The sequence below is a fragment of the Phacochoerus africanus genome, chromosome 4 (assembly GCF_016906955.1).
Source record: "Phacochoerus africanus isolate WHEZ1 chromosome 4, ROS_Pafr_v1, whole genome shotgun sequence".
Taxonomy (NCBI): domain Eukaryota; kingdom Metazoa; phylum Chordata; class Mammalia; order Artiodactyla; family Suidae; genus Phacochoerus; species Phacochoerus africanus.
In genome coordinates, this window is record NC_062547.1 from 12,129,049 (window position 1) to 12,155,756 (window position 26,708).

Sequence of the window (26,708 nt, forward strand, 5' to 3'; positions counted from 1 at the left end):
CGCTGCGCTGCCACCCTCCCAGGGCCGGCGCGCCCTCCCTCCTCCGCTTCCTCCTGCGCCGCCGCCTCCGGGCCTCGACCGCGCCCCCAGCCCCGCGCCCCGACACCCCAGGCAGCCTCAGCTCCGGCCCATGGGCCGCTCCCCAGACGCGCATCCACCGGGGCCCGGAGACCGGGGCCGCCTGGCTCCGACCGCGCGCCGCCGCCGCCGCCCCGGTCCGCTGCTGCTGCCGCTGCTCCGTGGGGTCTAGTCGCTTCATGCAAATGTCCGGCTCTCGGCAAATGGACCCCCGCCTTGCAAAACCACCCGGCAGGCGCGCAGCCGGAACCCAGGCGGCCGCAATCAGGAGCAGACCGCGAGGCGAGGATCTAGCCCTCGCACCAGTTGCGCCTCGGGCTCTGCAGTCGCCGGGGTGGGATCTCGTGGCGCGATCGCGCTTGGAATGGCACGCTGAGCCCTCCTCCCCTTCCCTCGTTCCCCTCCCTCCGCACCCTTTCGCTGCAAGTTCCGCTGTCGCCGCCTGGGCGAGAGCTCCCCCTCCCTGTGGCTCTGCTCAGCCTCTTCCAGAACGAATTGGCCCTCCCAAGCTGGGCTCCACCGTAAAGCCGCGCTTGCGGGGTTTCCCCAATCCCTAGACGAGGAAAAGTGACCCAGCAGGACCAGGCCCCGGGACTCCAGTTGCGGCCGGGCGCAACTTTGCAGCCTCCCTCTCAGAAATGGAATTTCCCTTTTTCTTTTCTTTTTCTTTCTTTCTTTCTTTCTTTTTTTTTTTTTCATGCACTGTGATCAGTGTCCGTACCGCTAGCTCCGAGACACGCAGTGTCTTGCACACTCACGCTCGCACACACGCGCGCCCACAGCCAGCACGCTCTCCCTGCTGTGGTTATTACCTCATCTTCGCGTCCTCCGCTGTCCGTCACGGATGCAGAGCCACGCCCCCTGACTACTCGGGCCGGTGCTCTCCCGCCCCCTGCCGGCCACTGGCCACACACTAGTTACTGCTCAAGTCCAGCCTCTCTGCTAATGGACACAGTCCAAACGGATGCAGCAATTTGAGAAATGATGGATTAACATCGTCTACGTAGGGAGAAAATGTGTTTTTTCTGACCTTCTTTCACGTTACTAGACATCAGGAAGATACATGCTAAACTGATTTATTTCACAGGGTTTCTATGACGGAAATAAGCTGGAGTTGGTTATTTTGATCATCAATAGTCAATGTGAAAAAAAAATCTAAAATGGGAGGGTTCTGACTAAAAAGACAGATTGATATCAGGATTACATATTAATTTTTCCAGAAAATACACACTTTGATTTGCTAAAGTTGCAACCACATAAGGCAGTGAATCCATATGATCAAAATACAGGATAACAAAAAAATCAAAGTAGATTAAGTGCTAAGAACTGGGATTATGAAACTTCATAATATCATATGATCGTTTTTGCTTTGGAAGATTTGCTTTCCTGTTTCTTACCTGCTCTTGAATAACACCTGTCTTTTCTCCCATAGCAAGTACTTTCCAAATCATGTTCACCCCTCTACCCTTATTTCCCTCCTTACCAAGTTCTAAATACAATGCATACTCCTTTAACAGCTTCCAAAATCACCAGGCTTGAGGCTACCTCTGAACTTTGTTCTTGCTGGTCCCCTTGCTCAGAAATCTCCTCAGGGTATTTTCCAAAATCTTTAGTAAGCCTTTCTTTTAAGTCCAGCATTAAAACATGGAATTTTAGGGTTTGAAGGACAAAAGAGAAAGTTAAGGATACCTCAACTAACCCTAACAGGAGCCATTGTTATTCTCATTCTATAAATGACAAGGCTTAGGGAATTTGAACAATTTGCCCCAGCTACCTGTTTAGCAGAGGGGAAACTTGTATTCAGAATTTAGTTGGGCAAAAATCCCAACTGAACTAAGACAAAAAAAAGCCCCACCTTTTTCCCTGACACCTGTTACATGACAGGGAGATAGTGCAATAGGAGGCAAGGTGTACGTCAACGTAAAAGTGCCTCAATGTAAAAGAAAGGAGTGAAAATGAGGAGAAAGTGTTCTGGAAGGACAAAAGTAGAATTAAAGAAAAGGTGATATAAATTTGTATTGCGCTACTTTTACTTCCCATCAGGAAACCAGGATTACGAAGTCCCTGGAAGCTTTCTTGTGGTCTGGGTAAGTACAGATCCAGCGACCATCAGTGACGATTTAAGGGGATGCTTGGAAATAGCAGGGAGAAAACAGCATCTGACCAGCTAAACCAGAAATTCCCAGGCAGTAAAAACGTTCTATGAGTGCTCAAAAGGAATGTGTGTTCTGTTATTGGGTGGCATGTTCTCTAAGTTTTTATTAAATGCTATTGGTTGATGACTTTGTTGAGTTCTTCTTGTTTGTTTTTTGTTTGTTTGTTTGTTTTGTCTTTTTTTGCTATTTCTTGGGCCGCTCCCGCGGCATATGGAGGTTTCCAGACTAGGGGTTGAATTGGAGCTGCAGCCACCGGCCTGCGCCAGAGCCACAGCAACGCAGGACCCAAGCCGCGTCTCCGATCTACACCACAGCTCACGGCAACGACGAATCGTTAACCCACTGAGCAAGGCCAGGGACCGAACCCACAACCTCATGGTTCCTAGTCGGATTCGTTAACCACTGCGCCACGACGGGAACTCCAGTTGAGTTCTTCCTTACCCAGGCTGATTGTTCTTTAAATTGTTGACAGTCTCTAACTATAATTTTAGATTTGTCTATTTCTCCTTTTAGTTCTAACAGGTTTGCTTCACAAATTTTCCACTTTGTTGCTTGTGCTTGTACATTTAAGAATGCCATGTTTTCGGAGTTCCCGAAAAAACGATCCGGCGTTGCGGTGAGCTGTGGTGTAGGTTGCAGACGCGGCTCGGATCCTGCGTTGCTGTGGCTCTGGCGCAGGCCGGTGGCTACAGCTCTTATTAGACCCCTAGCCTGGGAACCTCCATATGCCACGGGAGCGGCCCAAGAAAAGGCTAAAAGACATTAAAAAAAAAAAAAAAGAATGCCATGTTTTCTTGGTGGGTTGACTCTTTTATCATTTTATATATATATATATATATATATAATATACATAATATGTCATATATAAATAAATACATAAATATATATATCAGTATATATATTTTAATATACTGATATATATTTATATACTTCTCTCTGTCTCTGGTAATTTTCTTTGGTGTGAAGTCAACTGTATCTAATATTAAGATAGGTACATGTGTTTTACTTTTATCAATGTCTTCATGATTTTTTTTCTGGTTCATTTGTTTGTTTTGTTTCATTTTATTTTTAAGCCCACGGTATAAGGAAGATCCCAGGCTAGGGGTTGAATTGGGCTGCAGCTACCCAGCCTATATCACAGCTCCCAGCAACACCAGATCCTTAACCCACTGAGGGAGGCCAGGGATCCCTGGCCTCCTTATGGATATTAGTCAGGTTTGTTACCACTGAGCCACAATGGGAACTCCTTCATTATGTATCTTTTTTCCATCCTTTTACTTTTTTTTTTTTTTTTTTAATTGTTATGGCCTCATCTGAGGCATATGGATGTTCCTGGGTCAGAGATTGAATCTGGAGCCGCAGCTGTGATCTACACTGCAGTCGTGAACTATGCCACAGCTCTAGCAACACCAGATCCTTTAATACACTGCTCTTGGCTGGGGATCAAACCCAAGCCTCTGCAGCAACCTGAGCCTCTGCAGTTGTATTCTTACCCCATTGTACCACAGCAGGAACTCCATTCTTTCACTTTCAATCTGTCTGTACTGTTAGATTTGAACTGAGTTTTTTGGTAGACAGTTTGTAGCTGGGTCATGTTTTAATCTACTCTGCCAATCTCTGCACTTTAATTGGTGTATTTAAACCATTTACATTTATGGTAACTATTGATGTGTTAAGGCTTACGTCTGCCAGGTTTTTTGTCTTCTGTTTACTCCCTCTGTTTTCCTTCTCCTGCAGGTTACTTGCACATTTTTAAGATTCCATTTTGACTTCTGTATAGTGTTTTTCACTGTTTATCTTTGAATAACTTGCTTAGAGGTTGCTTTAGGCATTACGCAATATATTTACAACATCACAATCTACTAATGTAGTCATTTTAACAGTTCAAGTGAAGTATGGAAACCTTACTTCCCTTTGCTTCTTTTCATTCTCTCTCTCATTTATCAATGCCTTCAGGATTTCCTCTATATACCTTTAAGGCCACATCAGACAGTGTCATGTTCTGTTGACTGATCATTATTCTGCAGTTACTTGGCTCTATTCATTTTCCTACAGTGCTATGTATTGCATGCTGACTGTGATATAAAGAATCCTCTAAAGTTAGGCAAATCAGATCAGAGAGTACTTGACTCCTGTTTTCAAATAGTTAGTCAACCGAGTCATTGAGACAAGTAACAAGTTTGACTACTTTAACTGTAGTGCAGCTGTTCATCAGTTTCCCAAGGCAAAGAGGGTGGTAGATTATATTTCCCAAAAGATGGCCTCAACAATATTTCTGGTCCCATGTGCTCTTCCAGAATATTGTCATTCCTTTACAAAGAGGTTCCATCTGTAGCATCCTTAGCTGCCTGTCCGATAGACCACCACCGTAGAAGAGCCACCTGTCTGACTTTCATGAATAGGTCCAAAAAATGATGAAAGTATAAAAAGGATTTTGACTTTTAAGAAGAAGCAGCCTATGCCTTTAGCTCAGCACAACTAAACACTCTGGAAAACCATGAGAAGACTCTGAAATTTGGAGGACAGGCAGATCGCTTAGGGACCTTGGTGTTGAGTACCCTAGTTTTCTTTTTGCCTCATATAACCTAGACTTGGAATGGTAGAAGCCAGCAACTGGGAAATGCCATGGGCACAGACCCAAGATAAAACAAAACAAAAGAACACAATACAACGTGAAAAGCTTATTCCCTGTAACCAAAAAAACAAAAACAAAAACAAAAACAAAAAACAAAACAAAACCAAAAAAACCCAAGAAAGGGGTAGCACAGCAAAATTGAAAACTTTTAAATAATAACCTCTCTACTCAAGCCAAACGGCACAGAAAAATTGTGGTTCCCATCCCGACCTATGCCAGCAAAGGCTGAGTGGGGAACCTACATCCTTGCCAGGCTGTCATGAGGCCACCCCAACCCTACCACATCTGTTTTTTCCTAGACCCTGCCCTATGTCTATCCCTTTGATGATTTTTAAATTTAATACATTTTATTTTGGGGGCAGTTTTACATTTGTAGAACCTTTTAGTGGAAAGTACATAGTTCCCATATATCCCCTCAGAGCTCCACCCTAATATTAGTATCTTGTGTTAGAGTGATGTTTTTGCTAGCAGTTGCTGAGAAATATTGATACATCATTATTAACTAAAGTCAACATTTCACATTAAGGTTCACTCTTAGTTTTTAAATTCTTTGACATAGAACCCGTAGACCACAGGTAGTGGTATCTCATTGCTATTTTAAGTCACAGTTTTCTAATGACATATGACACTGAGCATCTTTTCACCAGTTTATGTGCCATCTGTCTTTGGTGAGATGTCTGTGTAGGTCTTTGGCCCATCTTTTTTTTAATAGGGTTATTTGTTTTCTCATTGTTGAGTTTTAAGTGTTTTTGTGTATTTTAAATGTCTTTTATCAGATGTGCCTTTCATGAATATTTTATCTCAATCTGTGACTTGTCTATTCATTCTTTCTCTTTCTATCTGTCTCTGTCTCTCTCTGTCTCTTCCTCTTTAAAATAACTGGAGCTTGCCCCGTCTGGCCTGCTATAGGTGCCACAGGGCCCAAGGGGGACAGGAAGTGCCTTGTGTCCCAGTGCTTAGGCTCACATGGATTCTTCTCCAATCTTGCCATCACTTTCCTTGGCACTGTGTGGTGGTGGGGATGAGGTGGCTATCACTGTCTTAACAGTGTGTTCCACAGAACAGAGTTTTAAATTTTACCAAGGTCCAACACAATATTTTTTCTTTCATTGGTCCTGCTTCTGTGCCAAACCCAAGGCCACCTAAATTTTCCTTGGTTACCTTCTAGGAATATTGTAGTTATGTATTCTACAGTTAGGTCTCTGATTCATTTTGAGTTAATTTTTGCGAAAAGTACGTAGTCTATCTCTAGATTTTTTTTTTTTTTGGCATGGGGATGTCTAGCACCATGTCTGCAACAGAGCATTTTTGCTCCATCCTATTGCTTTTGTTCCTTCTTCAAAGATTAGTTGTCTGTGTTTTAGTGGATATATTCCTGGGCTCTGTTCCATTGTTCTACTTGCTTATTCTTTTACTGATACAGCTCTGTCTTGATTATTGCAGCTTTGTAATAATAAGCAGTAAAGTTGAGTAGTGACAGCCCCCCAACTTTGTTCTTTATTATTGTGTTGACTATTCTCTTGCCTTTCCTTATAAACTTTAGTATCAAAGTGTTGATAGTCACAAAATAACTTGCTGGGATTTTAATTAGGATTACACTGATGATAGATCAAGTAGAAAAGAACTGACAATGTAACAACGGTTACATCTCTGACTGGATTAAGATGACCTGACTTCAGTCTGTTGGTCAGAAGATAGGATGCCCTCTCCCTTGAGGGAAAAAAAAAAATCCCAGGGAGGAAGTAGGGGATAAAATTTCCCCCAGAAGGGCAACTGCCACTTTATCATGTAAAATCCAAGAAGATGCCCAGGCTGGGGGATGGCTGAGCCATTTGTGTTTGCTAAAGACCTTTTTTTTTTTTTTTTTTGGTCTTTTTAGGTTGGTACCTGCAGCATGTGGAAGTTACTGGGCTAGGGGTCGAATTGGAGCTGTAGCTGCCAGAAGCCACACTCACAGCAATGCCAGATCCTAAGCCGCCTCAGCGACCTACAGCACAACTCATGACAACGCTGGACCCTTAACCCACTGAGCAAGGCCATAGATCAAACCTGCATCCTCATGGACACTAGTCAGGTTTGTTACCGCTGTGCCACCACGGGAAATCCTGCTAAAGACTTTTGATCTTTCCTATGTTAGTCAATGGTTCTGAGTTGAACAATTCCCAAAAGGGGCTGTCAGATGGAAGATCTGGAGGTCAGTTTCACTATCAGTTTGGCTACAAGTTAATGGCTGCCTTTGTTTAGAAGCTGTGCATTTTGTAGCTACATCCTGCAGGGGGCGACGTGGTGCCGGGTAAATGACCTCTGAGTGTTTCCCTGTCACCCTTCAGCCTTTAAGGAAGGCTGAGACTGACTTCTTTTTTCCTTTTGGGATTCTGTATTATCTTTGCTGGACTTGCCAGAGGGGATGAGAAATGGTTTGGGGACAATCTACAAGCCCCTGTGAACTGGAGATTGGCACTTGCCATCTGCTACAAAGACTGAATCCTGAGCCACTGCACCTGCCAACCCTCAATACCTTCTGAAAGGAGCTCAGGGTGGACATCAAGGGTGAGGCACTCTGTGCTCTGGGAAAACTGGCAGAGCAGGTCTTTAGGTAGTTAGATATTTTCAGAAGATTTTATGAGCCTGATTCTTGCATCTCCTCATATCTAGAAAAGCACTAAAATCCATGGTGACTTCTGCTCCTCATGACTAGCAGCGACCTTCTATAAAGTGTGTGTTTGGTTGCATGTACTCCCCCCTTAATCAAAATCACATGTATCTGGACATTCCCTTCTACCACTTTGGAGCTATCAGAAATTCTGCCTCCCAGGCTATCATCCTCATTTTGTCCCAGATAAAACTTAACTCTCAACTTTTAGGTTGTGCATATTTTTCTAATTTATTTTTTATTAGGGCTTATTTGGTTTACAGTGTTGAGTCAATTTCTGCTGTACAACATAGTGATTCAGTCATACATATATATATATATATATACACTTTTTATTCTATTATCTTCCATCATACTCCATCCCAAGAGACTGGATGTAGTTCCCTGTGCTGTACAGTAGGACCTCATTGCTTATCCACTCCAAAGGTAATTGTTTGCATCTACTAACCCCAAATTTCCCGTCCATCCCACTCCCTCCTCCCTCCCCCTTGGCAACCACAAGTCTGTTCTCTATGGCTGTGAGGTTGTGCATATTGTTTAAGTCCACATCCCATGTGAAGCAGTTCCTGAATCGGAGAATCGAATCCCCTCTGGTGCTTATGAGATGGGGGTGCAGGCATACGACACATCAATTCCACAGCAGCAGACACGGAGTCCATCCAAGGGGCCTCCTCCACAAGTTCATGTTGTTTCCTGTCCCCACCTCAAACCTTTCCTAAACCCCATCAAATGAACTAGGGAGCTTTCCTCCTGTAGGATCGCAATGCAAACCAGAGGTTCCAACACAAGTGGACATCTAGGAGCCCAGGGAAGTGCAGGGTGATGGGGAAAGGACAGCTAGGGTGGAGAAGGGATGGTAATGGAGGTAGAGGAGGAAAGCTTAATTGTCAGTCTCTTTTCCTCTTCTGGCCCCTTGCTCCAGGGTCCTTGCCTGTGTACTCCTCAGTGTCTAGTGAGAACCAAGTTCAGGGGCCTCTCTCCACCTCCACACACACTGCCTCAGCTCCACCCCGCAGCTCTTGGTGTCTTTGACCCCTCCTGTGCCCAGAATCCTTTCCTCTCCCACGACCACAGGGCAAGGAAGTGACTTGGGTGTCTGAATTCAACAAGGCCATATGTTTCAGTCCCTACCCCCTGAAATTCCCAACATAGTCACACAAGGATTTTGGTCTTTGATCCCTCTGGAGGACAGAGAAGTCTCAGCTCCATCTCTAACTATCTTCACAAGCACCTGAGGTTAAGGTAGAGAGGAAAGGAGAGAGATGGAAGTGACTACATGCATTTATTTTTGGTGTTGAGTGGTTTGGTGAGTAGTTTGGGGTCAACGAAATGAACATCTGTTTTTTGTTTACTCAAAGCTAGACACTAGATAGCAAGATCTCATTGATGACACCCTTGATTTCTGCCTTGGGGATCCCTTCACTCAGAAGCCAGAGCCACCTTGCTTTTGTGCTGGCCATGAGGCTTGCTGCCCCACTGTCATGAAAATATTCCTTCCTTCTCCTGCCCAGAGGAGAGTGAATGGTGTGAGGTGGGTAACAACAAGGAAAACTTTGGGTGGTTTGCTTTAATCCTACCCCTTGCCACCCAGATTCATTAACAAGTTAGGTCAGTGCAGGGTGGGGCGGGGAATGAAAGGGCGACCTTAATCCTATCCCTCCCCCATCAGTTGGGTGAGTGCACTTGCTATCAAATCCCAGAGAATCTTCTTAAATCCTCAAACATATCCCACCAGAATCTTGTTTTTCTTCTTCCGAAATGTACTTGGAAATATTAATTGCTAGGCATCTAAGCATAGTATCATTTATTGCTAGAAATAAACAAGTTAAATGTACCCAACACTTTGCTTTCCTATTATTAAGTGAAAGATGAGAGACAAACATGACCTCTAATGATTGAAGGGAAAGCTAAGCCACAGCAAAAATGTTTTCATCCTGGAGTCACATCTTCACAATTAATACAATAACAATCAAAAAACAAATTCTTTGTTTATTAATTTTCCCAATAGATGATATGATTTCCTGCCTGACTTTTATATTATTATTTGATTTATAAGGGGTATCGGAATTGTTCTGTGTCTTATTAGAAGTGGTGGTGGCAAGAGCATTTGCATGCGTTAAAACTCATAGGACTGTATGGCAGAAATATGAATGCATCTACCTGTATATAAACTAAGAAATATAAATGGAGGAGTTCCTACTTTTGGCTCAGCAGGTTAAGAACCTGACATAGTGTCTATGTGGATGCAGGTTCAATCCCTGGCCTTACTCGCTGGATTAAGGAACTGGCATGGCCGCAAGCTGCAACATGGATCATAGATGTGGCTCAGATTTGGTGTTGTTGTGGCTGTGGCGTAGGCCTCAGCTGCAGCTCCAGTTGGACTCCTGGCCCAGGAACTTGCATGTGCCGCAGGTGTGGCCATTTATAAAAAAAGAAGGAAAGAAGGAAAGGGAGGAAGGAAGGAAAGAAGGAAAGAAGGAAGGAAGAAAGACAAAAGGAAAGCCTGGGGAGAAATTGATAAAAAGTCAATGAAGTTGATCAGAGGTCAGACATCCCAAAGAGCAGCTGTCTTTTCTCCCATCTTTAGAATTCCCTGTCCCATTTTCCTTCCTCACTCCTTCTGTGATACCCAAGGAGAACTCAAAAAGTATTAGATCTATGCTTCCTCAGACCTTAAAAAAATCTCCTAAGCCAGCTAATATCAAGATCATTCAGGAGTTCCCGTTGTGGCTCAGGGGGTTAAGAACCAGACTAGTATCCAAGAGGACACAGGATTGATCCCTGGCCTTGCTCAGTGCCTTAAGATCCAGTGTTGCTGTGAGCTGTGGTAGGCTGGCAGGTGCAGCTCCAGTTCAACCCCTAGCCTGGGAACATCCATTTGGCATGGGTGAGGCCCTAAAAAGCAAAAAAAAAAAAAAAAAAAAAAAAAAAAAAAAAAAAAAAAAACCAAAAACCAAAAACAAACAAACAAAAAAAAACATAAACATCTGCATTTTGGAAGTCGAAAGGAATGGAGTCCCTCACTTAACACTTCCAAGAATCATCTTTCACTTTGGGAGACTAAACACAAGAGTTAGGAGTGAGGAGCATGAGCTCTGAGGCCGGATGCCTAAGGGCCTATCTCCAGTTCTTAAAAGAGCTGTACAAGCTTGGTTGAGTTCCTGAAGCTTAGCTTCAGTCTCCTCATCGGTAAAATGGGGATCCTGAATGTACCTATCTCATAGGGCTGAGGTGAGGATTTAGAGTTAACAGAAATAAAGCCCTTACGACTATATTTAACCTGTAAACATGCAATATAATTTCTTAGAATTAATTAGAAGTCAAGGCCCGGAGATTTTAAGTAATTTTCCCAAGGCATATTGGACAGCCCAGTTTTCAGATTAATTCAAAATTCTTTCTGGCTGTTTTAAAAGGGTTTTCATGGGGAAGGCATGTGACAGAAAAGGAGATTGTGTGTCAATGTGAAAGAGGGGAAGGGAGAAAATGAGGAAATAAATGTTTTGGAAAAGAAGCCAAATGGAAGGAGAAAAGAGAAATGAAAGTCCATGTTTAAAGCTGTTGTGAGCTCACCTGGAATTTTCATGTGGAAAATAAGCAATGACAGAAAAGAGCTGGGCTGCACAAAAATCAAAAGGGAACAGGAAAAAAACCTCTTTTTTTCCTACCTGTGTCCAAATTTAGCCTGATTTCTTTTTGTCTTTTGTCTTTTTTTTAGGGCCTCACCCGCAGCATATGGAGGTTCCTTCGCTAGGGGTCGAATCAGAGCTGTAACTGCTGGCTTATGCCAGAGCCACAGCGACGTGGGATCCGAGCATGGTCTGCAACCTTCACCGCAGTTCATTGCAATAGCGGATCCTCAACCCACTGAGAAAGGCCAGAGATTGAACCGGCCTCCTCATGGATACTAGTCAGGTTCGTTAACCACTGAGCCACAATGGGAAATCCTAGCCTGATTTTTAACTTGTTCTTTCTCTATGATGGCATCCGATATTAAACATGGCAGAATATTTCAGTTGGATGGTGATAGGATTTATGTATAGCATAATTTATTTGCCAGGCATAGTGAATGCACAGCTGACTTGCAATTAGCAAAGTTGTAACATACACTTTATAGTAAGCACTATGTTACAACCTTGCTAAATGATAATGTATGCATATATGTGCATGTGGTGTGTGTGTTCTCACACATGCATGTATGCAGGCTGGCTACCTATTGTCAATTTAGTAGCACCACCACCTCCTTATAAAGCTGAGAACAATTTTTCCCAGAATCCCTGTGTTCTGCGTTAGCATTCGTCAATTGAAAAACTCCTAAGAAATTTGGAAGACCAGGGAGTTGTTCTTTTTTGGAAGACTGTGGCAGTCAGGACGGTGTAATATCTCCAGCAGCTCTTGTTTGTAGGTTGCATCTGATGCAGCAACTTTGCAACCTGTCTGTAAGTTACCACTTCACTATGGTAACAAGACAGGCACCCTCTCAGATGTTTCCACATCAATCAGCAGCTTCTCTTCCCCCTTCCAATACTTTAGGCCAACATCCTCCGGCTGCAGTTTTACAGATCTTCTCTTCCCCTGCTCTTTCCATTCTCATCTAAGCCCTAAGTCCTAGGTAAGTCCTTTATTCTTGTATATTTGTAGTGGCTTTATTCTCCTGACAGAATCCAGGCTGATAGTATAATTATATATACATATGCTAGATCACCCAAGACAGCCCCAATTTTCTGAACCCCCTGAAATATACCAGGCCTTTTGACAGTATTACTATGTCTAAAATTTTAAAAAAAACAAAACAAAAAAAAACTGACAATACCAAATGCTGGTGAAGATGTGAAGCAATATGAACTTCCATTTATTGTTGGTGGGAATGTGAAATGGTTACAGCCACCTTGGAAGAGAGTTTGGCAGATTCTTACAAAGTTAAACATCTTACTAGCCTAACTCATAGAACGGGGGTTACCAGGGCCTGTGGGGTAGGGGAAATGGTGAAATATTGGTCAAAGAGTACAAACTCAGCTATAAAATGAGTAAGTTCTGGGGATCTAATGTATACCTTGGTGACTATAATCAACAATATATTATACTCTTGAAAATTGTTAAAAAAATAGATTTTTAAAAACTGTTTTTCTTTAAATTTTTCAGGGCCACAGCTGCGGCATATGGAAGTTTGCAGGCTAGGAGTGGAATCAGAGCAGCAGCTGCTGGCCTACAACACAGCCACAGCAACATCAGATCAGAGCCACGTCTGCAACCTACACCACAGCTCTCAGCAATGCTGGATCCTTAACCCACTGAGCAGGGCCAGGGATTGAACCCACATCCTCATGGATACTGGTCGAGTTGCTTTCCACGGAGCCATACTTGGAACTCCAAAAGAGTAGATCTTAAGTATTTTCACCACAAAAGGAAACAATAATTATGTGAGAGGATATGAATATTAACTCATTTTATTATGGTAATCATTTTGCAATGTATAAAGTATCAAATCATCACACTGTACGCCTTAAAATAATATATGTTACATATCAATAATATCGCAATAGGAGTTCCCGTCATGGCGCAGTGGGTTAAGAATCCAACTTCAGAGCCTCAAGTTACGGCAGAGGTAAGGGTCTGATCCCCAGCCCAGTGCAGTGGGTAAAGGACATGGTATTGCTGCAGCTGCAGGGTAAATTGCAGCTGTGGCTTGGATTCAATCCCTGGCCTGGGAACTTCCACATGCCATGCGAGTGGCCATAAAATAAAAAATTTTAAAAAAGATCAGAGTAAAGTTAGGGGGGGAAAATAACCCAAAAACATATTACCATACAGTCCAATCATCACTCCTAGGAATTTCACCATTGAGTTGAAAAGTGATGTCCATTTGTGTACAAATTGGTACACAAATGCTTAGAGCAGCTTTAGATGATCACCCCAAACAGGAAGCAACAAGGTATCTTTTTAAAAAAATTTTATTGAAGTATAGTTGATTTGTAATGTTGTATTAGCTTTAGGATTGCAGCAAAGTGAATCAGCTATGCATATACATATATCCACACTTTTTTCCCATATGTTATTACAGACCATTGAGCAGCCCTCCCTGTGCCATACAGTAACTCGTTAATTATCTATTCCAGGTATAGTAGTGTATATGTGACAATCCTACCCTCCTAGTTTATCCCTTCTACCCTCCCACACAGTTGACCCCTCGTAACCTTAAATGTGATATTGAAATCTGTGAAGTCACAAATCCTTCCTTCCTTTTTTTTTTTTGTTTGTTTGTTTGTTTGGTTGGTTGGTTGCTTTCTAGGGCCACACCTGCAGCATATGGAAGATCCCAGGCTAGGGGTCAAATCGAAGCTGGATCTGCACTGTATGCCATAGCCAAAGCAATGCAGGATCCGAGCCACCTCTGCTACTTATATCACAGCTTACAGCCATGGCAGTTCCTTAACCCACTGAGCAAAGCCAGGGATCGAACCCACATCCTCATGGATACTAGTTGGGCTCTTACCACTGAGCCACTCGGAACTTCCTCAAAGATATCTTTCAAATGGCAAATAAGTAAACAAAGGTGGTATATCCATACAATGGGCTATTACTCAGTGATAAAAGGTAATGAGCTAGCTAACCATGAAAACGCACAGAGGAAATTTAATCGTGTATTTCTAAGTGTGTTGGGAAGCTGGAGCTGGTAGAATCGAGAAGAGGCATGTGATGACCTGTTGAATGAGGGGCACAAACCAGCCATACAGGGTCAGCAGGTAGCCTCCTCAGCATCCAAGCTCCCACTGCGGGGAAGGGAAGTGAAGCCCCTGGTATTTTTGGGATCAAAGGCATTAGTTTCAATATAGCCATATGAATCACTAACAGATTCACTAACAGATCACTAACAGAATCACTAACAGATCCTAGAAGCTGGGGTGAGGAGCAATATGCCAGGTTTGGCAGGGCTGCCCTCCATCCCAAATTATGAGTGAGTAGGAGACAGGAGGGTAGGGTAGCAAACATCTAGTCCTTCTAAAGCGGTTGAGGCAGAGGCTGTTATATATTGAAAACTGCCCCCTGTCCCCGAAGGGCGGGGGGGGAGACTGAAGAAAGACGCCGGTCACTCCAAAGTGGTGGGTTTAATAAGCGTGGGAATTTACACACATGTCTGGAGGGATCACAAGACAGATCTCTCCACCCTCCCACCAGAATCTATTTTTTAATTGAAATATAGTTGATTTACAAACCGTTAGTTTCAGGTGTACGGCAAAGTTGTTCAGCTCTTTTTTTCAGATAATTTTCCATTATAGGTTCATACAAGACAGTGAATATAATTCCCTGTGCTAGCTAGTAAATCCTTGTTGCTTATGTTTTATGTATAGCGATTTGTATCTGTTAATCTCCCAATTTGTCCCTCCCTTCCTCCCTTTCCCCTTTAGTAACCACAGTTTGTTTTCTATGTCTGTGAGTCTATCATGTACATAGATTCATTTGTATTATTATTCAGCTTCCACAAATAAGTGATATCCTATAGTATTTTAAAGATAAAGGATTTTCAAGGTATTGCATGGCATTTTAAAGTGAAGGAACAGCTCTCACCATGGGAACAGTAGGTAATGTGTACATTCCAAGGACAGAAGGGTCCAACTCAAGGGTCAGTGGGTGGTCCGTCCTCTTGATGACCTCCTCCAACACTGCACCCCTTGTGACTAGCTCTTACAATCTCACACGCCCTCCTCTTCCGCAATATGCCCTGAGTGGTCAACAAGAGATGTCACCAGTTTTGAGGGGGCTCGTCGGATGGCTCTCTGGCTGTACCGGAGGCAGATATCACAGCAACAATATAGGCATGTGCAAGAGAACACACAGATTAAGATGATTCCCCAGACAGGTAACAATTTTCTCCACCAAGAGCACCATGAGCTGAATCATTGATTAAGTCCCCTAGGCTGAGGGTGGGATCATTCAGGATATTCACTTGTGTCCTCCTGTGATTTAATAAGGATGACCCATTCGTAGACCCATCAGGTATGAAAACACAACAGTCTGCTTGGTTAAACAGCAAAGATACTTCCTTGTAGGGCAGCAGTAATGTCCAAAGCCATCCCATTTTGGAGCTTTTCTCATCAGAGACATTTCCATGTGCAGCAAAGACAGGCTTTGTCAGATATCATTTAAGTCTTGTTGGGTATATTTAGTAAAGACTTCTATGTGTGCTAGAATGTCTCCATGTAGAATGATTCCAAAATAAATTATGTAAGTACTCCAAGAGTATTCTTATAAGGAAGGGGAGCATAACTCCCCACTCCTTACCCATGGGTTATGCAAAATGAATTACTGCAAAGAGTACCCTGTAGAAAGGATGGGGAAAAGAGTAACTTTATAGTATCGAAACCTGATAAATACTACTTTAGCTCTGAATTTGGGGACGCACATATACCAACAGTTTTAGTAATAGGAGGATTTTGGAAATTCTAAAGAATTTTATTTGAGATAATTTCTTTTTTTTCTTTTTTTTTTGTCTTTTTGCCATTTCTTGGGCCGCTCCCACGGCATACGGAGGTTCCCAGGCTAGGGGTCTAATCGGAGCTGTAGCTGCCAGCCTATGCCAGAGCCACAGCAACTCAGGATCCGAGCTGTGTCTGCAACCTACACCACAGCTCACGGCAATGCCAGATCATTAACCCACTGAGCAAGGGCAGGGATCGAACCTGCAACCTCATGGTTCCTAGTCGGATTCGTTAACCACTGCGCCACGACGGGAACTCCTATTTGAGATAATTTCTAACTGAGCATTTAGATACTTGGTTAAGATTAAGTCTAGCTCTAAGTTTTGCTATTGATGAACCCACACATTTTCTAAGCACTTACTTTCCATGTACCAGACATTGTAGATAATGAGTTGAACAGGTCTTGGATCATGCTTAAGTAACTGAATTTGGGGGAGATAAGGAAGAAAACCCAACGATGGTTACATTAATCTTATTGTCATAAAACTGATTATTAATCTTATCTTTCTTTACATTGCTTGACATTAAAACAGGGATACTAACTCACCTCATAGAGTTGTTAAAACTAGTTTCTTCCTGTGCTTAGAAAAATACTCGGAACATAGGAAGTGGTCCATAATATTAATTATTATAATTATTTATGAGATTGACCATTTTGGAATTTAGAAAGCTATCATCATTGCCCATGGAATAATAATTCCATGGGCAATACCTTTAAAGCTGGTAAATAGACTGAATTCTCTCTCTTCTCCATTCTAAATACTCACAATTTCTACTTCCTATGGATTTACAGATAGTGTTTCATACCACCTTCCATGATTTTGTTTAATATGAGAGAGGATAGATTTCAGGGTAGAGCCAAATTCAATGATGCTGGAAGTCCCCTTCTGGTACTCATAAGAAAAGCCAGCAGTGAGCATGGCCACCAATGAAACCTCCGAATCAAACACTGGGGAGCCCGAAGACCCAACATAAAAAGGGGTGTTACTGGTAACTCCCTCAGGGTTGGGAACTATCTTCTGGAAACTTTTCTGAGTGTGCATATGGATATACCGCATGCCATAACCACGACCCTCTGCTTCTCCAGCCGGAGGTTGTTCCTGATCCTCTTCTTGTCGACCATGAGAGATCACGGCACAAGCATCCGTAGTTTTTGCCTCTCCGTCAGGATGGCCAATCATGTACACCAACCCCTTAGGTGGTTCAGGATCACTTTGCGCTATTTCATTATATAATCCCACAGGTACCTGTTGTCCATTTGTCTTCAGTTTCAGAACAACATAATCAAGATTTGCATCAAATATCTCAAACCAAGGTTCAATGCAAAAGGACTTCTGTTTTTCTTCTCCAGCCTTTTCATAAACAAATGTCACCCTTACATATTGACTAATTATGTCTTTCCATTTAGTTTTGTCTATTTCTTCTCTCACAATTTCATTTATTACATGCAGACAAGTGAAAATGTACAACTCTCTAAAGACAAAGCAAGTGGCTGAACCCTTTTCTCCTCTGTTGTCCCATGAGAGGTACCCAACCGACTCACTGCGATGACAAAGAAGTCTGTGTACTCTAACCAAAGTAGAGTTTTTCGTCAGGTTCCCAAAGTCTGTTTTATGCAATTTTTTCCCCTTTCCTCTTTCCATAGATTTCTTAAAGCTTTCTCTAATTTTATCACGTTCTTTTTTCAAACTAGGGTACTGGTCTGCAATTGTTTCTTTCAACACACGGGGGTTTATTTTCTGTGACTCAGAATTCCGAGTGGCATCTGCCCCAGTGCCCACTTGTCTGTCAAACTCAACCTGAAAGGACTTGCCATCTAAGTCATCAACCAATCGTGAGCTTTCTAAAACTACGTTCAGTTCTTCAATGAGTTTCCAATTATCATTCTTCAGGATGGAAAGAAATCTGCCATCCTCACACAGAGCACTCTTAATGCTTTTTCCTTTAAAAGCATAGACACAGAGGCGGGTCCCTTCTTTGCGAAGCCTCCCACATTTGACAATCTTTCTTTTAGTCTTCCCAACTGCATGAATATAAAATTTGACACAGTCAGTAGATGCGTTGTTATGCTGGCCAACAACACACTTCTCTTCCTGTTTCTCTTCTTGATCTTCTTCCTGATTCTCTTCTGTCTGCTGACTTTGACTTTTAGCAAAGTCAATTTTCACATGGCAGCTTTTGGGAAAACACCTGATGGGCATGCTAAGGTTTAAGTATCCTTCAATCCCTTTTGTGCCACATACCAGCATTTCTCGGCCTGAATGAGTTTTTATCTCGTCTGTGACAGCCTTGAGTTTCTTGAGTGCCATACACAAGGTCTCACCATCTTTAGAACTGACCTCGTATAGCCTATTTTTGTGTGTTCTATCGTTTACAGCAAAATGAACATAAATTACCTTGTTCTGGGACACAGTTTGGTCTTTGGGTCCTTCAGCCTGGGTGCTAGGTATACGCTCTGAAATATTTCTTGAGTCCATCTTCATTTGAGAAGTACTGCAATTATTCTGTTGGTTTTCATTGACCTAAACATAAACATTAAATACTTTAAAACTATGAATGCAACCTTAGTTTCTTGTTTCTCTTTTTAGCATGCCTTTCACAAAATTTATCTAGGAAACTCAGAACCAATCTCAAAAAGGCCAGGAAATATAATTAAATCAGAATTCGAGCTGGGATCCAAAATATAAGCTGAGTTTCTTATTTCATCAATCAGATAAGCTTTTAATACTGCCATGCTGGTGCATCTTTTTTTTTTTCCCCCCTGAGAAATATAAGGAAATAAACAACTTTTTTCCAGTTGCATTAGAAACACAGGTTCTTCTGTTAGCTCTGTTACAGTGTTACTTCAAGTCTTGCTTACTATTTTCAGCTCTAAAATATTTATTTTTTTCAAGCAAAGTGATGGACTGCACCAAAAATCTGTTCTTAAAGCACCAAACTCCACAAGAATAAGTAACCATGGTTTACTATCAGGCATTAAATGTTGAAAAAAATCATTTGGACATAATAATATAGTTATTCCTAATAATAAAAACCTTGATTCGCCCAGCATCTATTAGGCAAGGAACACTAATTATTTCCTCTATTGTAGCTATTAATCCCTAAATCCTACGAAATGAGGAGGAACAAATGTGGCCTCTCTGTCTTTTCCATAGAAAAACTGAGACACAGAAACTTTTTCCCGTAGGTGCCCATCCTAGGGTCACATAACAACCAATAAATGAACTCTGGTATCAGAACTCCAGTATTTTTTCCATTTCAATTTATCCTCTTTTTTGTAAGTTTCATGCCCATGATTCCTATTTTTATAGGGCATTATTTTAAAAACCAGAGGCTGGTCAGGGGTGAGGAATTACATGAGAAGGAGTAATCCAAAGCCAGAAATTCAATAAAAAATTTCAGAGCTTCTGGAGTTCCCACTGGGGCTCTGCAGAAATGAAACTGACTAGTATCCATGAGGATGCAGATTCAATCCCTGGCCTCAATCAGTGGGTTAAGGATCAGGCATTGCCATGAGCTGTATATAGGTGGCAGATGCGGCTTGGATCCTGCATTGCTGTGGCTGTGGCGCAGGCCAGCAGCCGTAGCTCTGATTCGACCCCTAGCCTGGGAACTTTCATAGGCCTTACCTGTGGCCTAAAGAAAAGAAAGAGAAAAAAAAAAATTTTAAGAGCATCCAATTCCTATGTGTAAAAGATACTCTTTTCCCAAGTTCTATCATCATGGCATGGGTGTCAGGAGACATGGGTTCCCGTGCCAGCAATGCCATTTGCTCTAATGGGACTAACAATGCCAGGATTGCTGTAAAGATTAAGTGTAGCGTCATGTGTGACAACACCAAGCACACTGGCACATTAATAGGTAAACTTTTATTTTCCTTCTTTAGTAATGGTACTAATATTTTGGATCCCAAAAAATCAGAACACGTTTCCACTGTGGTACAGTGGGTTAATGATCCGGCTTGTCTCTGTGGTATTGCCTGTTCCATCCCTGGCCTGGGACAGTGGGTTGAGGATCTGGCATTGCTGTGTGGGTGTGCAGATGCGGATCAGATGTGATGCCCGGCCCGGGAACTTCCCAAAGCTGAGTGTGCAGCAGAAAAAACAACAACAAAACCAAAAAGCCAAAAAAGGAACAAAAGGTGGTATAAATATACTCTGGGCATACACTCATTCTCTCAAAAAGGATCCCTTACTGCTGTCAGAAATATGCTTGTTGTATACCCTATCAGAGCGCCGTAATGGATGTCTGATTAGGCAGAAGATTTTTAGGCAGATTTAGACACTTTCTTTCAAAAGGGGATGGGGGGAGTACACATTTATCAGCTCGCTCGGTCATGGAGTATGACAGAGGAAACCAGATCTTGGCTTTTCTAGATATTTGGCTGTTCCAGTTAGAACAAGTATAAAAGAAAAGTTAAAGTCTCTTTTCTTTTCCTTTTTTTTTTTTTTTTGACCACACCCACGGCACGTGGAAGTTCCCAGGCCAGGGATGGAACCCACACTACAGCAGTAACCCAAGCCATAGCAGAGACAACCCTGGATCCTTAACACCCTGAGCCACCAGGGGACTCCTAAAGTTGCATTCTCGAATGCTTACTATTTCTTGGTCTACTTGTTGATTAATTAAGTACAAGAAAGTAAAACAGAAAGGGGTGGACCATATCAATCGAGGAGGAGGAAGAAGAAAGTCAGACCTAGAACTAAGCCAGGTGAATGGAGTATACAGAGTGAGGGGCAATGTTAGTTCCAGCCCACAAGCAGCCAGAATTCTCTCTTTCTCTCTCGATTTTTTTTTTTTTTTTGTCTTTTGTTGTTGTTGTTGTTGTTGCTATTTCTTGGGCCGCTCCCGCGGCATATGGAGGTTCCCAGGCTAGGGGTCGAATCTGAGCTGCAGCCACCGGCCTACGCCAGAGCCACAGCAACGCGGGATCCGAGCCGCGTCTGCAACCTACACCACAGCTCACGGCAACGCCGGATCGTTAACCCACTGAGCAGGGGCAGGGACCAAACCCGCAGCCTCATGGTTCCTAGTTGGATTCGTTAACCCTGTGCCACGACAGGAACTCCTCTTTCTCTTTTTTTTTAAGCGTTTTAGACTCAGTAAAGGAGATGGTGGTTTGATATGATAATAGAGCCCTGATGTCATGTCAGGAAACTTAAGTCTAAGTCTTCATTCCACTTGTACCATACACGACAATTCACTTCTCTCTCCTCAGAAACCAACTGAGGATGGTAAAATTCTCCCTGCCTGCCTAACAAGATTATGGTAAGAATAAACATTTAAAACATTGTTTTATAAATTAAAATTTATAATCTTACAATTACAATTTTATAAATTATAAATAAACCACTATGCAAAGGTAGGTTATTATTGCCATTGAATAGACCAGCCATGTGTGGGAAGGTATATATTGGCATGCTACGAAAGAGCACTGATTTTGTTTTTATTCCAGATGAAATATGTTACATTTGATTTTTTGTTCTTATTCAGGAAGTGTTACAATAGCTCTTTATTAAAGTCTTTTGATAGTTATCGCCAAGGTTTTTATTAAAACTCCTACCACCATGCTACTAAAATAAAAATCATAACATGGATGAGACAGACTTTATTTACTATTCCCTACATACAATGAGGTCATTTCTTGGCAAGAAGAACCGTGAAGTCCAGTGCCAAGGATGGCAAAGTCTAATATTGGTAGATGCCATAAATAGTATTTACAAACCTTATCTTAGAAAAGTAACGGTCACCTGTATTATTCTTTTCATCTGAGTTCATCTGTGACCTGGGCTCCTTAGCACTCATGATGGCTTGAAGATGAACAGACAATCCAGCTGAAGCACAAATTTCAAAAAGGGTCACGCTGGAGTTCCCGTCGTGGCTCAGTGCTTAACGAATCTGACTAGGAACCATGAGGTTGTGGGTTCGATCCCTGGCCTTGCTTAGTGGGTTAAGGGTCTGGCACTGCTGTGAGCTGTGATGTAGTTTGAAGATATGGCTCAGATCTGGCTTTGCTGTGGCTGTGGTATTGGCCAGCAGCTGTAGCTCCAATTAGACCCCTAGCCTGGGAACCTCCATATGCCTCGGGTACAGCCCTAAAAAGCAAAAAAAAAAAAAAAGATAATATAATATTTTTTAACCTAGCTACAAAACAGAAACAGACTCACAGACACTGAAAACAGACTTAGGGTTGTCAAAGGGGAGGGGAGAGGGAGTTGGATGGAATGGGAGTTTGGGGTTGGGAGATGCAAACTATTACATTTAGAATGGATAAGCAGGAGTTCCCGTCGTGGCGCAGTGGTTAACGAATCCGACTAAGAACCATGAGGTTGCGGGTTCGGCCCCTGCCCTTGCTCAGCGGGTTAAGGATCCGGCGTTGCCGTGAGCTGTGGTGTAGGTTGCAGACGCGGCTCGGATCCCGCGTTGCTGTGGCTCTGGCATAGGCCAGTGCTACAGCTCCAATTCGACCCCTAGCCTGGGAACCTCCATATGCCAAGGGAGCAGCCCAAGAAATGGCAAAAAGACAAAAAAAAAAAAAAGAAAGAAAAAGTGTCACGTTATAGCAGTTATCTTTATAGCTATCATTCCTTGTACAAAGGATAACATTAACGGGAACCCTTAGCCCATCTTTCCTGCTCAGCTCTAGCCTAACTTTCCCCAGTAGCCAGCTTATCCACTAATTATAATGCCCCAAACAATAAAAGCTCCTTTTTATAGAGCAGTATACCAAATACTTTACAAAAGTTATCTTGGATTGCCAATGCCTACACTTACCACATAGTTATTATATCTGCATTTTGCAGATGGGGAAAGAATAACTCAGAGAAAACAGGTGACCTGCGCAAGGCATACATGGAATTCAAATGAAGGTAAAAATACTCTGTGGGTGGATTTTCAGTTGCAGTTTTCAAAAGTGTGTCCTAGCTACACTGATGTTATAGTCTGGCCTCCACTGACGATGAAGATGAGAAGAGGGCATAATAATAGGGAAACAGATGGAGAAAAAAATGGGGTAATGCCAGGAAGACAAAATAAAACGAAAGTCCACCTGGGAAGACAGCGAGAAACTTTAGCTGCAACTTGAGTTTTTTGTTTGAAAAGCTACTTCCCTATCTATCTTCCCTCTGATGTCTCCCCAGAAGAGAATGAACAATGCACATAAAACAGTGAAATCTTTAATAGTGGTAAGGTAAACACCACTAGAAGGAAAACCATGGAGGGTAGTAGCCATCTGTCTTCAGAATCCCAACATCTAACACAAAGCCTGGCACAGGGCAAGCCCCGCTGCAAAAATATATTTACAAAGATACATTTAATGAATGAATAAACTGCACATATGAAGGAATAGGCCTGGTTACTAATTGCTTTTCATAAACCACCTCATGTAATTCTTATAACCCTGTGAGACAGGTATTATTAGTCCCGTTTCACTGAAAAAGACTTTGAACACCCAGATAAATTACATGATGTACTCAAGGTCACAAAGCCCCAGAGAGCCTATTTTTGATGACTTTTGATTATGAAGATTTTCAAATAGAAAAAAAAAAAAGAAAATAGTATAATGAGCCTCCATGTACTTATCATATACGGTAATGCACTCATTTTTTGCAAACTTATTTACATCCTCTTTTTATTTCATGCCATTATTTCACAGGGACATCATGACATTGTAACCCTGATTATCACTTTCACCTCTAAAAATGTTGGACTTTTTCCCTATATCATCCCAATACTGATTTATTTAGACCAAGATCCAAGTACATAAGTTGTTTTTAATTATCATCTTGAGTCTCTTCTATTCTAGAAAAAGCACTGATTTTTTGAAGAGAACAGAAAAGTCGTAGATTGTTCACCTACTCTGTTGCTTCTTCTGGTTGTTGTTTTAAGTTCTAGCCCCTGCATTTCTTGTCAAGAAGCAGTCATAAAGACTATGCTTCCTTTGAATGGAGGGATATTTATTATTATTATTATTATTATTTTACTTTGCGTATTTCTCAAATTCACTTCTTGACGGTTTTTACATATATATCCATGACATATGATTATATAATATAATCATATTCTCATTATTATTATAATGAGAAAATGTAATACTTTAAAAATAAAGACTAGATCCAGAAGAAAAAAAAAAGACTATGCTTATTCACTTCACTATTGCACAGTGGAGCAGGCTTCATCATTTACTGGAAATGAGCTAGTCAGGAAACTCTTCAGCCTCTCTGAGCCTTGCTTCCCCTTTGTAAAATAAGGGATTCTCTCCCTCCTCTCTCTCCCCTTCCTCCCTCCCTCCCTCTCCCTCCCTCCTGCTCTCCTCCTCCCCCCCACTTCTCTCCTAGTCCTTTTTCCGTATCCCTCCCTCTCTCCTCCTCTTCTCCCTCTTCCCCATCCCCCTTTTCCCTCTTCTCTGGCCTCTGCTGGCCAGAACCTAGCCTGGCCAGTGGTGGAGGGGCAGTGATCAGGTCGCCTCTGACCCTAGGCTATGTCCAAGTCGACCACCCCTCCCAGCATGCAACAAAATAAGAAGCTACAGAAATAAAAATCCTGTGCTTCTTCAGCCCCCCCCCCCCCCCAGTTGGAAGGCACGGTCTGGCCCAGGCCTGGAACCCCAGTCCCTTCCCTTCCCAGCCCCCAGGGCTGGCGCATACCGGCCTGCCCACTGCTTGCCTGCTCCAGGTCACAGCTGACCTTGGCTGCTGCCAGCGTCCAGCCCAAGTGGCTTCTTATTTAGGCGAAAGGTCTCTCAACTCTGCAGATTACTGGCCTCTCCCACTCCTGTTTTAAACAGGAAAGGAGGAAGGTGGAGCTAAGGCTTGAAAAGATTGCCTGACTTCTGAGAAGTACAGCTCAGCTCGCCCTTAGGGGAATTTCTCTTTTTCACTCCTCCCAGCTTCTTCCTTCCTAAGCCGCCACACCCTACCACCCTCGCATCTTTGGCTGTGGTGGCTACAATTCTTTGGACAACTGGGGAATTGGGAACCTGACTGTTGGGGGCCTCCGGAGGGGGCATATTCCATGCTCTGTTTGTTTCAGATGGTCCCTCCAAGCTGAAACAAAACCTTTTGAATGTCTGGTCCCCAGGACCAGCTTGAGAAACAGAGCCATCAGAACCTATGTCTGTTCTCTTCCCTATGAGTTTTCCTTTACACAAGTACAATGACGGTGGCGAGGAGAGAGACACACTTCAGTATTGCTAGTAAGGCAGATTTTCACAAAGCACAATCACAAGAGCTTTACACTGACAGTGATATCGGAAAGATGATACCAGAATCTGGGTTCTTGTTCACTGCAGCTGAAGAATGAACTCCAGGAACACACAGGCAGCAAACAAGCAAAGTCTTTATGAAAGGAAAGCAAACAGCTCCCAGGGCTGCTGGGAGCGGGGAGAAGAGCCCCCCTTTCTCTATTGTCCTATAAGGGGTTTTTATCTCTTAAAGGTGGGGAGGGTACCAAGGTGGGGTCCAGAGAGATGTGGGTTTTTTCTCCCACTGGCCTTGCTCAATTACCCATATCAGTCCTTGTCCAATAGGTTCTTAGGTGTGGAAATGTCCTATAAGTCTCATAGTTTCTTTGTCCTTTTCTTCCAGTAAACTGAGTCACAGGGGATTAGGGATTAATGTTCATCAGGGCGCAGGTACACTTCCTATAGTAAACAAGGCCTGTGGAGACATTACTCCCTGGAGCCCTTAAGCCACAAATGTTAATAAGTGGCCATGTCTAAGAATGCATCAAAGCCCATGTTCCTACACTGACTACCTGAGTTAATATTCTGTCTCAGTAGGTTCCCAGGAGCCCTACAGAGAGACAGGTACATTTTTCAGTTCCTCCATTTGTAATTCAAAACATTTGGCCCAGGAGTTCTCTTTGCGGCTCAGCAGGTTAAGAATCTGACTAGTATGCATGAGGGTGCTGATTTGATCCCTGGCCCTGCTCAGTGAGTTCAGGATCTGGTGTTACTGCCAGCTGAGGCATAGGTTATAGTAGCACCTCTGATCTGGTGTTGCTGTGGCTGTGGCATAGGCCAGCAGCTGCAGCTCTGATTTGACCCCTAGCCTGGAAACTTCTATATGCTGCAGGTGCAGCCACTAAAAAAAAAAAAAAAAAAAAAAAAATTGGCCCAGACCAGCCATTTCCCAACTTTACTGTCTAGAAGAAATACTTGGGACGGTCTTCAAAAAATGTAGATTCTCAGAGCCCACTCAATATGCTATAGTTCAACAGGTCCGAGGTGAGGCCTGGTAATCTGCACCTTTTAAAAATCACTCTGGGAGTTCCCCTGGTGGTGCAGCAGGTTAAGTATCTTGCATTGTCACTGCAGTGGTTCTGGTTACTGCTGTGGCACAGGTTTGATCCCCAGCCTGGGAACTTCTAAATGCCCTGGGATGGCCAAAAAAAAAAAAAAAAAGAAAGAAAGAAAAAAAAATCAGATTAAAAAAGAAGTTTAATTAAGTCCCATTTGTTCATCTTTGCTTTTGCTCCCTTTGTCTTAGGAGACAGATCTATCTATCTATCATCTATCTATCTATCTATCTATCTACCTATCACTACAATTTATGTAGGTTAGACCAACTTTAGAGCCAGTTGCTAATCAACAATCATTGCATGTTCTCTATGCCAGGCTCTGTTCTATGCACTTTTTACAATTTTTAAATAATCACGACACCTTTGTGAATTGGGGCCGAGGGGGAACCTGGGCCCTAGGTTTTAGCCTCTAG

General features: G+C 42.7%; 1 protein-coding gene across 1 annotated transcript; it reads right to left on the bottom strand.

Moving 5' to 3' along the window:
- Nucleotides 1-16,185: 16,185 nt before the first annotated feature.
- On the bottom strand, nucleotides 16,186-24,830 carry FAM111A (FAM111 trypsin like peptidase A). Its single transcript, XM_047775656.1, has 3 exons — nucleotides 24,682-24,830; nucleotides 21,747-21,830; nucleotides 16,186-18,518 (listed from the first exon to the last, which is right to left on the bottom strand). The coding sequence occupies exons 2-3, from the start codon at nucleotides 21,762-21,764 to the stop codon at nucleotides 16,776-16,778; spliced, it is 1,761 nt and encodes a 586-aa protein (XP_047631612.1). The 5' UTR covers nucleotides 21,765-21,830; nucleotides 24,682-24,830; the 3' UTR covers nucleotides 16,186-16,775.
- Nucleotides 24,831-26,708: the final 1,878 nt, after the last annotated feature.